This window comes from Maylandia zebra, linkage group LG14, assembly GCF_041146795.1.
Source record: "Maylandia zebra isolate NMK-2024a linkage group LG14, Mzebra_GT3a, whole genome shotgun sequence".
Taxonomy (NCBI): Eukaryota; Metazoa; Chordata; class Actinopteri; order Cichliformes; family Cichlidae; genus Maylandia; species Maylandia zebra.
Genome location: NC_135180.1, coordinates 22,297,570 through 22,314,345, shown reverse-complemented (window position 1 = coordinate 22,314,345; position 16,776 = coordinate 22,297,570). Strand labels below are relative to the sequence as shown.

The following is a 16,776-nucleotide window of genomic DNA, read 5'->3' as shown; positions in this document are numbered from 1 at the left end:
TATTGATAATCTATAAAAAGCCTCATTTCCACACAAGTCCTCTTTACAGTTCTCCTCATTAAATATTAATGAAGTTTCTGCTTAAACCTTAGGCATTAATTACTATTATTTCTACTGCATCGGAAAGCGGGAGGATTCCTCCTGTAGCGTTGAGTTGCCTCCTGTGTCTATTTGCACTGAAACTGCCCCATTTAATGCTCTCTTATCTGTCATTCCTGTGCACATTAGCAATGTATCAGTCGATATAATGTTGTCCTTTCTTCTGTTTTTAAATGTCAGGAAGCAGTTATTCACTTAATGTTGTTTGGATCCTCTGCCTGGCCTTGTTTGTGAAAAAGATTAATATCTGAGAAGATGATCTCATGCAAATAATCACTGACACACATCCACTCGTTTATTTGGGCGCATTGTGAGTGAGTATTTTGTCCGATTAAAACGAAATATAAGTAGCTCGTGCTGTTGGCAGACATACACTTGCAATACATTTGTAGTCATCATTTTTCATCGACTGGATGCTATTTTAAAAACTGCACAGAAAATACACCATCAAGAGAAAAAAAAATACAAATGAAGCTTAGTCCCTCATTAAAATACTACATTAAATAATCTCCATTTAGAAATGCTCTTTTTTAAAGAGCTTTTACCATCCCCCAAATCGTCATAATAGTCATGCTATTATGGAAATGTAATTGTCTAACTTTATCTCGTTTAATTAAGGCGATTCAAGCGACTTTGTTTATGTAGTAGTGTTATACAAAAATACTTTAAAACTGTTTAACACAATATCTAACGTTGCAGCAACAACAACAACGACAAACTATGTATGCCGAATTATTAAATAAGTGTTGTTTAGTTAATGAAACATAATAGAGGCAAAATCCGTAAAGCTATGGTAAAAAAGGGGGTCCTTCGATCGATTGCTCTGTGTTTGATTCTAATTCCTTGATCGATGCTTTCCGGTTTGACAAGCAGAGTCTCCCAAACAGTGCATGGCTGTTGTTGAGAGGCAGTGCCATTTAAAGGTGAGAAGCGGGACTCTCCTTTTAATTTTTATAGGGATACACTTATTTTTAATATAAGACATGTTAGTAGATGTGATACGTTTACTATTGCACATCCGGGACCTTTATTTAGAACAAGAACCGCGGTCCCAAGCTGGTTAAGTTAGCACCGTTAGCTTAGTAGCTAGCCTCTGCACAAAAACAAACATTTATTAGCTGCTTGCGGCAACGGTACTTTACCTTTTAGCAGTCGGTGGTGATTTAATAAGTTAAATACTACTGTATGTAGGTGGCTGTGCTTTAATAGTCGTTAAATGAGCTTATGTACAGTGGTCAGAGTAGTAAAAACGTTGTGTTTTATACACGTGAGGAGTAAATAAATAGGTCGGTTCCCACTGATATTCCAGCAAACTGTCTCGAAGGGTTGTTTGAGAGATGTCAAAAGGAGCAACCCCACTCTTGTGTATGTTTTGCCAGCTGACTGACCGCCAGCATGGGTAGGCGCTCGTCCGACAGTGATGATGACAGCCGAAGCAAGAGAAAGAAGAAACAGCGTCGCCGCTCTTCTTCCTCTTCTTCTTCTTCGTCCTCTTCCTCTGGCAGCAGAGTGAGAAGTAGCCGCAGTCGGAGGTCCAGTCGCCGCCGGAGCCGCTCTCGCTCCAGAGACAGGAGGTTAGGCTTCATCGTGAAATTTTCCTTCTTACATGTGTGCAGAGTGCGGCTCTCTGTTCGGCTGGAGTGTGTTTAACCAACGACTGTTTTGCATTTAAAGCTTCTGAAAGGTTAAAAGCCAGATGCATTCAGAAATTGAGCATTTCATTGGAGGGGCTGAACCTAATTAAAATGTGACACATTTTAAACACAAGTATTTTGGTTTTTACAAAATATATTTATTGCATAACTAAAATCCAGGAGGTCATTCAGGATTCTCAGTTTAGAAGATTTCATCATGTACATTAAAATACACAGCATTTCAAATGCACACAAATGACCATGCGCTTGTAAGCTAGTAATAAAACATGTGCAATCACGCCCTGTATTTTGGCCAATATATTTGAATATAAGGTATAAACCTATACTGTTTTAGAGTTATTGAAAAGGGGAATGTATTCCACAGACTTCACATGAAGGAGCTGCTGGTTGCTTCGTTATGACTAACTCTGCAATTGCTGCATTCAACCCTAGTATATCTTTTACCTGGATTAAAGTTGTATGTATTGTCTATGGGACAACAATTGCACTGATGCTGACGTGTCTCTGAGGGATCACTTTTGGCCACTATCACCAGTTGATATGCTGCTTGGGTTCCACTTGGATTTTAGTGGTATTATGCTTCCCAGCAGTCAGTCTTTTCTTGAAAAACTCGATAAAGCAGAGGCTGAAAACACTGATGTATACTTCTTGTATATTTCTTGTGCTCTGTAGTTAAGTTACCACATTCTTCTGTATACATATATTATCTGTATAGCTTGAATAGCTTAAAAAAACAAAACACAAACATTGTATGCAGATTTTTTTTTCCACTCACACATTTTGACTTATTGTAGTTGGAAAAGAGCAGGTTTTCATAACTGTGACTCTTTTGTATTCAAGCATTTCAGTAAAACATGAAAGTATGACAGCCACTGGACATACATGGTACCGGCACCCTGAAACAGGAGCAGCTAAACTAATTATATATATTTTCTCGAATTTGATCGTTTATATCTTTGGTTGTCATCCCATCAAAATGTGTCTGTAATCATGAGAATTTCAGGAATTTGCATTTCAGACAGCCAAGTAGAGGAATGTATTTGCATATCAGCTGATACATGAAAAAAATGGTGGACATTATTTTGTTTTGACTTCAAAATGTTCTCTAGTTTTTGTTTTAAAATGGAGAACGTCATGATATCGGATTATATCATATTCAGACTTTTTCCTCAACAGACAAAAGCTTAGGTAATGAAGCTAGATAGAACAACAGATTAAGAGATGTTTGTCTGGCCAGCATGCTAGCTTTCTAAACGTTTCACATTAAATGTTCTGATTTTAAAAGTACAGATGTTTAGCATAGGCTTTTTACAACATAGCTCATTTAAGAGTAAACCTATTTTCTAGTAAATGAGTTATGAAGTTCCTAGATTGGAAAATTATGTCTTCGGTAATGATTCCGTGTGGACAGCGAAGGGCCGTCATACTTTTCCCAGTAAATGCCAGAATTAAGACACTTTAAAAGGACCAAGAAATAAAATCTAACAAGAAAATTTTGAATCATTGTGCAGTGGTAATAATTTGTCCAGGAAAGGATGTCAGTAAGAATTTAAACAAGCACTTTTGCGTCTGTAAAAATAGGTTTGGAAGGCAAACAGCTTTGCAGAGAGGTTAGTTTCTTATTCTTCAATAGAAATCTAGGATAGATTTTTGTTTGGGCTTATTTCATATCAACCCTCCTCTTGATAATGTGAAGGCTTAAATATAAAAGGTTATGACATAACATCAGTTTTATCATTTTATTCTGATCTTCGTAAAGTAAAACACTTCAGTGTTTAGCTGTTGCTGAGGAATGAGGAGGTTCAGTAATAATCAACCTTCTTTGCAAGTAGCTACTGACTGGACCTGACCTCCATCCATCCAACCGTCTATCCACAGCTGTCACTGGGTGTATGTGGCTGTTCAGACAAGGCCAGTTGATGGTAATTATTTATGAGGCTTGGTCAAGGTCCATTACTGCTGATGGGAAGTCATTGGCTGCCTGCACAGGGTGGGGTAGGGTGGGCAGTGTAAACCCTGGGACCACAGTCCTTCATCTATTAACTGCTTGTGTGTTTTGAACAATTGACTAAGACCTTCTTTATTTCTGTCTCTGTGTGTGTGTGTTGGATCTACTTGCTTTAAATAGGTTCATAAAAGCGACCACACGTTTTGTAGCACTGTCAACCTGAGTAATGTAAAGTGACCTTACATGAGGTAAAACAGAAGAGGGCTTATGTTCTGGCTGGGTGACATCATAACCACATAATTAACATGTATATGTAAGGAAAGTAATTGTATCCCTGGCCGTGGTTAAGTTACAATACGGGAGTGAGATGGAAAAGTGTGTGTGAATAAACGCAAAATGAAGTCCAAGTTGTGAGGTGTTATTTGCGTTCACGTTAAAGACTTCTGTGTTGGCCATTGCTTCCCTCTTGCATGTGTTCTACCCATTATGTTTTATTACGTGCACACAGGCTTTTGTGAAAATGTGTGAGCTTTCCCCTCCTTCCAAATAATCCCATCTCACTACTGTGTGCTTCTTCTGTGCAGTGTGTGAAGTGGTTGTGCAGGGCTGTGGAAGTTATTTCATAAGGCCCCGCTCTTGGGATCCAGCCTTTAGAATACTAATAGATCTTTGCTGGGTTTCTCTAAGTGGTACAAATCTGGTTTGATAGTTCAGCCTCTGTGTTATTTGTATTGCTTGCCTTTTTCTTCTCTCCTTCTCTATCTAGCAGAGCTCCCACAGGACTGAGAGAGGGATTTTTTGTGGGGGGGGGGGGGGTCATGTGTATTAAAGATTTGGTTATTTTTGGTTCTGGTGAAACAAAAGAAGATGTTTTAAATAATGAATATTGCACAAAGTGTTTGCAGTATCGGGCGTGGGGCTGTTTCAGCATTTACATTCACTCCCATAAATGACTCCTGCTACATGATATCAATAGGAACTCAGTGTGAGCGGTGTTTGGAAAATAGACGCTGCACACGCTGCTGTAGCCACATTAAAGAGCAGCAGAGAACTAAAGGGCCCCTGTGGAGGAACTGTAAGGCATCCTGCATGGCTCTGCAGCTCTGGGCCTTGGACTAGAGCATTCACTAATGCACACTAGCTGCTTGTGATTCTGATAACAAGCTACGTTTTCTGGATCGTGTGGGTATGTTTTCTCTTAAACATAACAGCAAAATAAAGTAGTGACACGATATCCACTTTTTTAGAAGAGGGAAGAATTTTAGATGGTGCTTTCTGAGTTTTTGTCCACTGGGAAAATGAACACAGAAAAATGTGCTTGACGTAGTGGAGCATTAGGGTGAAGTGAGGAGAGACTTTTTACGGGAATGGTAAGACTTTGATTTTTGTGGAAAGTAAACTGTGAGAAACTAAACAATACAGCTGAATGACCCCCCCCCCCCCCCCCCCCCCTCCCTCTATTAACCACCCTAAGCATTCAGGACAAATTTGTGCAGTTTTTTTTTTTTGAACTCCAGAACAATGATTAGTTGTATAATCATACTCCTGTATGATTGATCTGCTTTTAAAGATTCTATAATAAGATTAAATGTATGTGTGTATTTTTTTTTTCCTGTCCCAGGAGGAGAAGACGTTCCAGCAGCAGTTCGTCTCACAGTTCATCTCGCAGGAGGAGGAGTCGAAGCGCAGAGAGAGACAAAGGGAGGAGCCACCGTTCACACAGGTCACGCAGCCGGGACAGGAGGTAGCACCATCGTGGACATTATTCATTCTGCTCATTCTGCTTAATCCCTCAAACTGCTGTATTATTTCCAGTCACTTGAAGTTTCCTAACAGGATTTTAAAGTCAGATTGTCTAAGTTTTAGTCACGCTTGGAGAAAAGGAGTGAGAGAGACGGTACCCACATCATTTTAAAAGTTGGTTTGGGGGTGGGGGGGGGAAGCTTGGAAAGGTTAAGGGTGTTTGTATTACAAATCAGTGCAAGGAATGCCATTGCAGATTTTTCTTATTACAGAAAAATACATTTTTTTGAAAGTTTATTGTAGTCTAAACAACACATCATTTCATATTTATGTCTTATGTCATCAGATGGAAGCACATGGAAACTTATGTTTTAGGTCTGAATTACTGTATTGCGTGTGCATCTAGTTGTGTCTCCGTTTGCTCCGACTATCCGTCTTACTGCATGAGTATTAATGAGACTGTGACACGCAGAGACAGCAGGTCACATGCAGCACCACTCCAGTCTGCCTGCCAAACCCTTTTCTGGAAGCACCTCTCCTTTCACTCATTAGCACCATTAAACCGTCATTAGTGGTACATACTTTGTTGAATTATGATTATTAATGTTGTTGCTCCTTTAAAAAAAAAAGTTATTCACGTGACAAATGTGTACACGGCTGCACCACACTATGCACACACTCACAGTCCCGTGTCCCTTTCAGAAACATAAAGAGAAAGTCTCTGTGTGGTGGTCCATGTCATTAGCATAGCTAATCTGGTGCTAATGAACCAGTAAACTGTGCTGTTTTTAAATCCCTTCCACACACACACACACACACACACACACACACACACACACACACACACACACACACACACACACACACACACACAAACAAATGCATAAATACATGCACAGACGCACATTTGAAGAAAAGGTTGTCATAATATATGCGCAAGCAAGGCCCTTTGTTTACTTGTGTATGGCTGCGGGGGAGAGCATAGATCATTTTAATCACAAAGGAAAAAGTGTTTTAATATCTTGATTACAGAGGTGTCAGGATGAAGGGATGATGCAACAGGGATGTTCTGACACGTGTGGTTGATTGCGCCATGAAAAGGCACCACACTTCAACTCTCCGATGTAATGCTCACAGGCTTTTGGAATAAGCGAATTTCGGTGTTTGACTGCACGCTGAGGCCATTTATTGGGAGAATTCAGCCAAACATTTTTCACACATTCTCTCGCTGCTCTCTGCGGTACAGTGGCAGTCACTCACAGCACCACTGGTGATTAAAACATCAGTTGAAAATGGTGTGGTGTGAGATGAAAGGTGGAAGGGATTTGGGAGATTTAGAACTACAGTCGATGACATCGGTGTTTACAAACGCTGCAGTGTGATTAGGAGGGTTGCGTTGTGTAATCGGCTTAGCGGTAAGCGAGGAGCAGGTGGGCTGGGCCGGGCTGGTGTTGGTGGGAGTGCGTGGTGGGGCGTTATGAGGTTGAGGCGGTGTTAGAGGTGGAGATGTGCAAAATGATGGCAATGATGATTAAATTTATGCAGTTAAGTGATGGCAGCTACAATTTGTGTCTGCAGAAGTTGACACGGGCACATGTGCTCCTGTGTTAGCGTTCGAAGAATCCAGTGGCAGTTTTCTTGTGTAATAAATGGGAAAAGAGCAGAAGTGATGAAATGATTGATTGGCAAAAAATAGTAATTTGATTTTTTTGTTTTAAATCTTTTATCAACCACACAATTTAAGAATGAATCTAGAGCATAATATTTAATTTAATTGACAGCGAAGCTAAATGGTATTTGAGCAGTTGTGGAGAAATTATGTGACTATTCTTCCGTCTGTATTTATCAGAAGTGCTGCATCTGCGCTGTGCATGACTTTGGTGGGACACTGCATATTTTACAGCAGCTGGGGGTTGTGAAATGAAAGCAGGTTGATGTGTGCACAGGTGCCCTGACTGCTATTAGTCAGTGCTGTGTGTGTGTGTGTGTGTGTGTGTGTGTGTGTGTGTGTGTGTGTGTGTGTGTGTGTGTGTGTGTGTGTGCGTGCGTCGGGATGAGGCTGCCTGAGCTCCCTGAGAGGCTGGCTGATGGATCAGAGGAGGATTGCATGGACAGCAGCTCATGATTGATACGCAGATAGGATATGAGGTGCTGCCTGCCAACCCCCCCACCCCCCACCCTGGCCACACCAACCTGGAACCTCCTTCAGCATGTGAAGCAGAAGAGTAAGAAGATACAGAGAGCACTGACTGGAGGAGAAGATGGAGAGAGGGGTTCAGAAGTTAGAAGGGAATGAAAAAGTGTGGAGAGAATAGGCTGAGTTTCTCCAGGCGAGGGATAGAGCAGAGAAGATCCTAAAACAGGGGGAGGAATAAAGTGGAAAGACAAAAGTGAGCCCCAGTGTAGAGAAGAGAGGGATATTATTCAGAAGAAATAAGAATAATAATGTCTGCATTGGAATATTGCTGGGGAGAAGATTAGGACCATAGTGGGCCATCGTGGGTTGAAGTGAAGGAATTTTATTACCTCCTTTTCAATCCCCTTTGTATAAATAAAAAATAAAGAGATACATGAAATAAGAATAACGCTCTATCATGTGTTTACATCTATCGTTGCTTCCTTCTCCTCTCCTCTCTTTTACACTCTTTTTTTTTCTTCTTTTTTTTCCTGCCCTCAATCAGAGAAGGGCCAGGTCCCCCAGAGGCAGTCAATCTAGCCCTGAAATGTAAAACAGACAAGAGGAGCAGATTACCTATTTGCCATTAATGTTTATTCTCTTTGATGTGAGCAGGCATATCAGGCTCTGTGGGTGTGTGTCGTGCCTTCCTGTGAGCACGCTGTCAAGTGAACATGTGTGAGGCTGATTGAGAGAATGCATGTATGTGCAGATTTGCGTGAATATGAGGGGGAGTGTCACGGCCTAGTCCACTGGGGGAGAGCAGAGTGGAGCATGGCAGCAGCAGAGTAGAGTGATCTGATACATACCCAGTCCAACAAAGGCGACACGGCCTATCATCACAGTCGGATCACAGGAACGTCTTTAGGTGAGCTCAACGGAGCATCGGTGTGGTCCGCTTTCATGGGCGGCCACAGCAGGGGTTAAATGTGTGTGGCGCAGTCAGTCATTCTGTCAGCCTTTCATTGACAACAGTTAGCTTTAGAGGGCCGTTGGAAGATGAGGAGGAATGTCTCATGCGTCAAATCCACCACTTGACCCATCAAAAGGAAGCTGAGCATTTCGGGTAATGTTAGCTATTCACACGTAGGTGAGCATATACTGGAGGGCACATGGTAATGCTTACATTTTCCCCATTAATATTTCAGGGTGTGTTGAGCTAGCAACGCAGAGTGCTAGCGTCAGGGTTTAGCCCTGCTAGCACAGAGTGACTTCATCACTGCTGTCATAATTATATGGTGAGTGAGACCTCTAATTAGCAGTCATTTTCCTAGTAGTAGCGAGATATAAACACACCATCTAAAGTGCTATGCTACGCTGACCAGAGTTAGGATTGTCTCAGACTCTCACACATGTCAAGATGAGTTCCAAACCGATGCTTGCTTAAAGCAGGAAAATGACTCCAAATCTAAAGTCTATCCATTTTTTTCAGCTTATTCAGTTCAGGGCAGTCATGAGGGGTGGAGCTTAACCTAGCTCTTATATGGCACAGTTTGCCAGTCTGTTGAAATCATTCATACTCACTTTCACACCTGTGGCCAGTTTGGAATGACTAATAAACTGAACATGCATATCTTTGGCAGCACAGGGGTGCAATGGTTACAACGGTCACTTCACAGCAAGAAGGTTCCTGCTTTGAACCCCATCTAGATCCTTTCATGTGAGAGGTGCATGTTCTCCTGTGCCTACGTGGTTTCTTGGCTGGTACGCCAGCTTCCTTTCACACTCTAAAGACCTGCACGTTAAATTGGTCATGCTTGTGAAATAATAAAAGAACTGAAAGTTTATAGAATAACTGAATGCATTGTTAAATGCACCTTGTAGTATAAAGTGCTTCGATTGGTCAGTAAAACTAGATTGGAGCACCTTAGAGGTGTAGGTGGATTTTAATCTCCACCACCTTTGGATAGTATTTCAGCTATTAGTAAATGAATAAGTGCATTTTAAACTTGCCGAAGATGGAAATAATAATCAGTAATTGTACAGAGTTTGTTTTCATATCTTTGGGTTGTATTGATTTTTTTTAAAGTAAGCCTCGAGTGTTCCTGTTAAAAGGAGTACTCAGAAAGAAACTGAACTACTTTTGCATGTCCAGGCTCGGTTGCAACAGCAAAAGCTTTTCATTTTGGAGGAATAACAATGTGGATCGATAATGAAACGGGTTAAAATATCAAAACGCTGACCTATTCAGGTCTGTAGTAGACGAGATTCAGAAGTCAAATCGATGGCTACACTCAGATTAATTTAAGATTGTGGGAGTATTAGATTGATGATTTCCAAATGGCTTTCTTTGTGTTTGTAAATATCACAGACAGCGGTACGATTGGAACCTCATTGTGGAACTTCTCCAGCAAGACTGGAAGAACTAGGTTATTTGGATGTTACAGACCATAACATGAGCTCTGTTTTCTGCACAGGAGATCACAGAAGCACTCCAGGCGTGTGCACGTGTACGTGCAAAGGTTGAGCGATGGCCTGGTATTTATTTCACTCAGCAATTTTCTCCCGTATAAGATGAGGTGTCGTACATCTGCTAGATAGCTTTTTCTGCCTTGCACTGACACGGAGTGTGTACAAGGTCATCCAGGCAGCTTGGAACAGGGAGTGCCGAGGTGAGGAGCAGAAGGGAGGAGTGGATGGTGGGGCAGCTGAGTGCAAGTAGACAGAAGAGGGAGGAGGAAAATCAGCAACTTTATTGTGGGGAAGCTGAAGTGAAGCCTCCCAGCTTTCATTGCACCTGGATCAGCAATTCCCCTGTCAGGTGGCGGGGTGGGAATTTTTCTCTGCGTTTTTCTCCGACGTATATTTTTATTTGCACAGTTTAGAGTGTGTCTGTGAGCGAGAAGTAGCAGGTGGTTTTGGGTGTCGCTAGCTTCATGAGGGAAACGAGCCCGAGTGTGTTTCGAGGAAATGACATGTGAAATCCGATTTCCTCAAAAACACACTGACATTTTGCTTTTATAAGTTGGCCATAAGGGGTAAATTGTGTGGCTGATGGATACAAAATAAAATGAGGAAGACTGCTAACAATCCTTACATCCTTTTTCTTCTTCAAGGTACAGAATCTCACTTGTGTTCTCCCAATGTTGTAGTGGGTCTTATACTGGAATTTAAGAGCAGGCTTCTGGCTGTTTTTTCCATCCGTCTGTCTGTTATCCCATAGACTCTCAACAGCTTTTCTTCTCCCCTTTCCTCAGGATGACATTTAGCCCTTTTTTCCTTCTTCCCCTATTACCGGACTTGCAAAGTGTTGATTTAAACTGAAAGATGACCTGGTTTAGTTCAGCTACGTCTTCTCTACTCCATAAAAATCAACATGCGTCATGAGATCTGAACGCGTTTGTTGTTGTGTTTCTCTCTTTTCCCCCCTCTCTCTGTCTTACTCTCTTTCTGTGTTGTCTTTTTTATTTATCTGCTGTAAAGGCCAGTCAAGCGCTGCTCGGCTTTGTTGTCAGAAACCTTTATTTACCAAAGGGAGGAATAAGTGACTGACACAGACAGCCTCTTTCATCCCCGCTTCGCCGCAAGCAGTGTTCCCCTCTACTGCCAGAGGAAACCCCCCTCCTACTCACCCTCCCCTTCACTTCTGCCAAGCCACCCCCCTCTCCATCGCACCCCTCCATCCTGCAGGCTCACAACACACTAGCCCACTCCCCTGGGTAGAAACCTAGCTGTAGTCTGCACTCGCGCACACGCACAAAAATTCGATGGTCCTAAACAAAGACGAGTTTAACATCACAGACGGCACAGACTGGTCCCTTTACTCATATTATCCGTCTGCTAAACAAATGGGTAGTAATGACACATAAAGCTTGTTACGTTGTAGCGGCGGTTGGAAAATGTAGTTTAAACATTTTTTAACATTTTTTTCATGTCAGTTCATAGAGGGCAAAGAGGAATATCTCGGTCGCCTAATCATTATGTCAGAAATCATTTGAGCACATTGATCTGGGTTCAAAGCAGAAAGTTACTTCAAAATTAGAAAAGAACATTCATACTCATTCTCATTAGTATGGTTGTAAAATGAGGAAATTCTGTATTTCCCTAAAACTCCAATCATCACATAGGAAGGCACTATTAGTACAATTGGACTAACTGCCTGTTTAACCACTAGTACCTATCGAGATTTTCAATATAAAACACACCAACTGTTGTCCCTAATCACTACGAACATGCAAAATTTGAATGGTTTATTTGGGAAAATAAAATATCTTTTTATCTTAGCTGTGATGTTATTAGCTTTTAGTATGTTTTTTTTTTTTTTGTTGTTGTTTTTTTTTTAAATTGACAGCATTTATGTCCTAATAATCGGTTTTCTCTGAAGGTCACTCAACACGTTTGTTTTGAAGCAGCTAAAACTGAGTAAAAGTCCATCCATTAATTTTGTTCAGCTTATCCAATTTGGTTTCAGGGTGTGGGTGGGCTGGACACCCTATCACCCTATCCCAGCTGTCATAGGGTGAAGGCTGGGTACACGTGAACAGGTCGCCTGTTTATTGCAGTCAAACCTTTCACCATTCCAGCCATTTGCGTTCACACCTACAGCCCAGTTAGCATTGCCAATTAACCTAGCCCCATGCATGTCTTTGGACTGTTGGAGGAAGCCAGAATACCTGGAGAGAACACACACACAAGCACAACATGCAGATTCCACACAGAGGCATGAGCCGGCCAGTGGATTTGAACCAAGGACCTTCTTGCTGGGAAGCAGCGGTGATGCCCAGGAGCAGAAGTTATAAACACAAATTAACATTTTATGTTAATATATATATACTGGAGACATAAAACATACAGTAAATCAATATAATTTGTGCCGAGCAACATCATATTTGAGGATGAGTGATACAAGTACCCAAAATAACTGTATTAATAGCATTACAGTTTAAAATCTTCAAGTTTATAGTCTTGTCTTAAAAAAGTAAATGCAAAATGATAAAATGAGGATACAGTTTCAAGATCATACCTGTGATAATTGAGAAGGTTTTGTATTGTTTTGCACCTCTGCCAGTGAAAGTCTTCAGGGTTAATTAGGTATCATAGACACCAGCCTAAAGTTAATTTCTGTTTGTATACCAAAGACACGATTTAGTTCTTTGATGACTGAAACTCAGTAGAAGTATGTCATTTCCAGTGTTATTTTTTTGGGTAGAGAAACAGATTTGCTGTTTTGAAAATAAAACCACTGAAATGCCAAACACTAATAACATGCAATCAGCCCTCATTGTGTTCACTTTATGACAGTGAAAAGCCTCATCCGTCTGGCCAGACCGAGAGAAAGACGGAGACAGAAACGCTTTTAGCTCTGGCATAGGAAAATGAACACCAAATGTATCTCTCTCACTCTCCTTCCTGCTTTTTCTCTGTCTCTCTCTCCTATTTAAGCTTCTTGAAGTTCTTCCAAATTGGGTTTTAAATGCCAATTAGGAGGTTGAATGTAGTAAAATAAAAGCAAATGCAGGCAGGATGGCCTCACCTTCTGGCTGGTTAGGCTTCAGAGAGAGCTGAGCCGGACCTTTGGCTCCCAGCGAGGCTTTGAGAGAAATATCCTGCCTAATGAACACATTAATTAGAACCATAACTATTTATAAGATGATAATTAGAAACGAAGGGAGGTAAACTGGGCTTTTCCTGCAATTAATGGAGGATTAATTACGGGAGCTAATGAAGTGGATTTTTGAAACGCGTGGAGGTGAAGTACAGAGATGTGCAGCTCGCTTTGTGATCACTGGCATAATTATTTTCTCCAGCACCAAAGCGTTTGAGGCCCTGGTCCTCGCCGGCTCAGGCCGGCTAATAAGCATCATTGCATCGTTATATATGCACTTAAAAAGACTTGCCACTGAAATGACTGTCTAATTATTTCTAATTGGCAGGCCCTGTGTGTTGTCATTGAGCTGTTTGGAGCCGCAGCAGAGCTCTGGGTCTAATAACGCTCTGGGCGGAGAAGGAGGGTAGAGCGAGCTAGAGATGCATTGCTAGAGAGCGAGAGAGCAAAGAGAAGAGGGGCGCTCTACCCGATTGTCTTCTTTTCATAGTCAGACCTGCACATTGCCCTCCTGTGCCCCTCGCCCAGCAGGACAGCAGGTCCTAGAACGATGGCCGACGCACTCGGAGGTCACCTTGCCAAGCAGTCGATTAGCAAAGTTTTATTTCATCCCTGCGTATTTCCCCCCCCTTTTAATTAACAGCTTCTGCTCTTAATTTATGCACACATAAACGCCACCGTCTGTCCACAGTTCTTCTTTTCACGCTTAAACATACTACACACACAGGGAGGGAGGGTGGACGGGAGGTATGTTTATGTGCTCTGTGTGTGTGTGTGAGATTCACTGGCCAGGTTTTGAGCCAGTCCATGGAGACCTGAGCTCAGAGAGCATGCATGGACAAACCTCAGTCAGCCGTGTTTACCTTGTACTCTCGTTGTGTGCCTACTCCGGCCATATGGACACTTGAACTTGGAGGATGCATATGTAAACACATATAGTTTCAAGTTTGCTGGCATGGCCCTGTTTATACTATAATGATTTTTTAACATTATTAGATGCATCCAAATTTTTTACAACAGGCTTTTGTTTTCGTTATTGGGCCACTGATTTCCATTTAGGCTGTGCGTAAGAGTGCATGTCTTAAAGGGGTGTTTGAGTGATGGCCTAGGATTATGTGTGTGAGCACCTCACTTAACTTGTCCTCAGCAGAGTCATGTGCATTGTCTTGCCAAAAAACCCTTCTTCCCCCACCGCCCTCGCCCCCGTCCCCAACCCGGACAACTTAAGAGCAAATTGCCAGCTAATGGATCGACTGCCTGCACTTGTCAGTTCTCTTTGGACAAGCAAAGCAACCGCACACACACGCACGTGGTTTCACTCACACATTTGGTAATTTATTTGTGGAAAAAGAGAAGAAAAATGAGAGAGAATGGCAGAGAAATGAAACGAGGATCATGTGCGCCTTGACTGAAACCTTGACAATCTTTTTAAAAGTAATGAAACACTTTCTCAGCATGCGCATGAGGTTTTCTATTTGAAATTTGTCTTCCTTTTTTTTTTTTTTTTTTGCTCTATGTATCCATTTGGGTTTTGGCACAGTCGAGGACATGAGGAGGAAGTGGAGATAGATGGATCAGCCAAAGGATACGTGGCCAACTGTCGTGTGATTGGTTGAACAAAGGAGCAGAGCATTTCTGTGACTGGTTGAACAGAGAACTTGACGTTGGGATTTTGGCATTAAATAAAAGCTGGGAAATGTAATTATTCTAAATGCAGTCAACGGTTTTGTTGGAGTGGAAGTTGGGCAGATTTCTCTATAAACTTGGTGGGATATTGACACAAAGCGTGGCACTGCAGATGTGTAAAGAATGACATTCATGCCATCACAGTAACTTGCAAACTTTTTTTTTTAAAAACGTGAATTCTAATATCTTTATCTTTAGATTTAAATAACATAAAATGTAAAGATATGAAATGTCCTCAAACAGTGAAATTCCCTTAGATATAAAAGCCATATACTTAGCATGCCGCATGTATAAAAAATTGACTTATGATATACACTAAACTAAATTTTCACCAGAGCTGGTCTATATGTTTGTATATTTTTCTGCTCAATGTTTACGAAACTGGAGCGTCTCGAGTTCTCGAGTCATAAAGTTCTGTGTTTGTCTGTGAGCAGTAAAGGGGGGAAAATCATACTTCTCCTACTTCTAGTTCAATGCACAGGACATGTAGATTATGTGAAGTGACAGAATTGGGGGGGGGGGGGGGGTTTCCTCGAAGGGTACGAGTGTTTTCTCTTTCTATTCATTTCTTGATCTCTCTTCCAGTGTTTCTCTCCTCTCCTTGTTCAATCTCGACAGCGGTTTATAAAAAAAAGATTTTTAGAAACTTCTTTATGAGACAAGTCTCTGTTCTGTTAGAAGACAACTTTATGTTATTCCACCGAAGAGGCGAAACTAATAGTTCCATGTTTTTTACAGGGCACTGTTCCAGTTGTGTCTTGGGTGTTTAATTAAGTGTAGTTTCCCTTTAGTAGTGGAATGTGTGTCTGCTTTTTGTCGGCCCGTTCCTCTGTGCCTTTTACAGTCCACCCACATGGTTTGTCTCAGCGTTTATGATTTTTCTTATACCGGAGTTGTGAGGTTCCTAAATCACTTAAGCACACGGGGCCGAGCAGTCCACATTTAAACAATAAAAGGCTGTTATGCTAAGGGCCCTCAGATCTCCTACCACTTCATAAATACATGCGTATAAAAGGCAGAAAAATACATCTTCCCTGACCAGAGAGAGAGAGAGGGAGAGTGAGCGTCTGAGAGCACACCTGCTAATTGGAGCCAGCTTGATGTGAAGTACGGCTGTCTGCTCCGTCTTCTCCCAATTTCTTTTTCATTCTTCCTCGGGTTTTTTTTTTTTTTTTTTTTTTTAAACTCTGATTGTTCTTGACTTTCCAACTTTTAAAAAAATCGTTTCCCCTCTTTTCCCTCCTTAACCTCCTGCTGTCCTTCACCTTTTGCTCCATGTCCTTTCTCCTCTTCCTTGTTTGTCCTTCTACTTTTCTCTCCCTCCTTACCGATGGGGACGGCGACATCCAAAACAACTCTGATTCAGCGTAGCTAATTGTTCCGAGCCGTGATGGATTTGGAAAGAGGGGGAGAAAAAAGTGGGTTTCAATTGCGTGAGTGGCTGTGAGCGAGTTGGCGAGTTAGCACCTAGTCTGAGCGTGACCTCTACTTGACCTTGTGTCAAAGCGAGTGGCTGGGCCAGCCCCAGCTCCAGCTGCTAATGGGTGTCATGTCAAGCTGCGGCTGCAAGGAGGTCAAAGGTTGCGAGTGCACACCAGACGGCCAAGTTTAGGATTGCGACGTAGAGGCTGAGTGACACTGCGCATATGTGACAGTGAAGACTGTGGGTAATCAACACACAAGCATCCAGCAGCACATGCACATACATGGGCATAGAAGCATGCGTGCACACACATGGAAACTGTATCTTGCTGCAGAAAGTCATCTTTTCTCTCATCGTTGGCTGGCCGTTTAGGTTCATATAGATCTGAGGGATCTTTGAAGGCCTTTGAACTCTGCTAAATGACTTGACCTTGTGGCTTGTGGCTGTAGCCGTGTGTGTGTGTGTTTGGGTGTGTATGGGAGATAGTGAGTGGGTGGCCTG

The 16,776-nt window shown here is 41.9% G+C and overlaps 1 protein-coding gene across 3 annotated transcripts in view; it reads left to right on the top strand.

Annotated features, from left to right (window-relative positions):
- Nucleotides 1-16,776, top strand: part of rsrc1 (arginine/serine-rich coiled-coil 1) — a 124,372-nt gene that overhangs the window by 780 nt on the left and 106,816 nt on the right. The window contains exons 1-3 of one of the 3 annotated variants that reach the window (XM_004543713.3): nt 937-1,022; nt 1,479-1,673; nt 5,324-5,446. In XM_004543713.3, the coding sequence (XP_004543770.2) occupies nt 1,495-1,673; nt 5,324-5,446 (302 nt within the window). In that variant the 5' untranslated portion in view covers nt 937-1,022; nt 1,479-1,494. Of the gene's footprint in view, nt 1-936; nt 1,023-1,079; nt 1,386-1,478; nt 1,674-5,323; nt 5,447-16,776 lie in introns of those variants that run through there. The other 2 variants (XM_004543714.5, XM_076873204.1) reach the window with 2 other exon arrangements.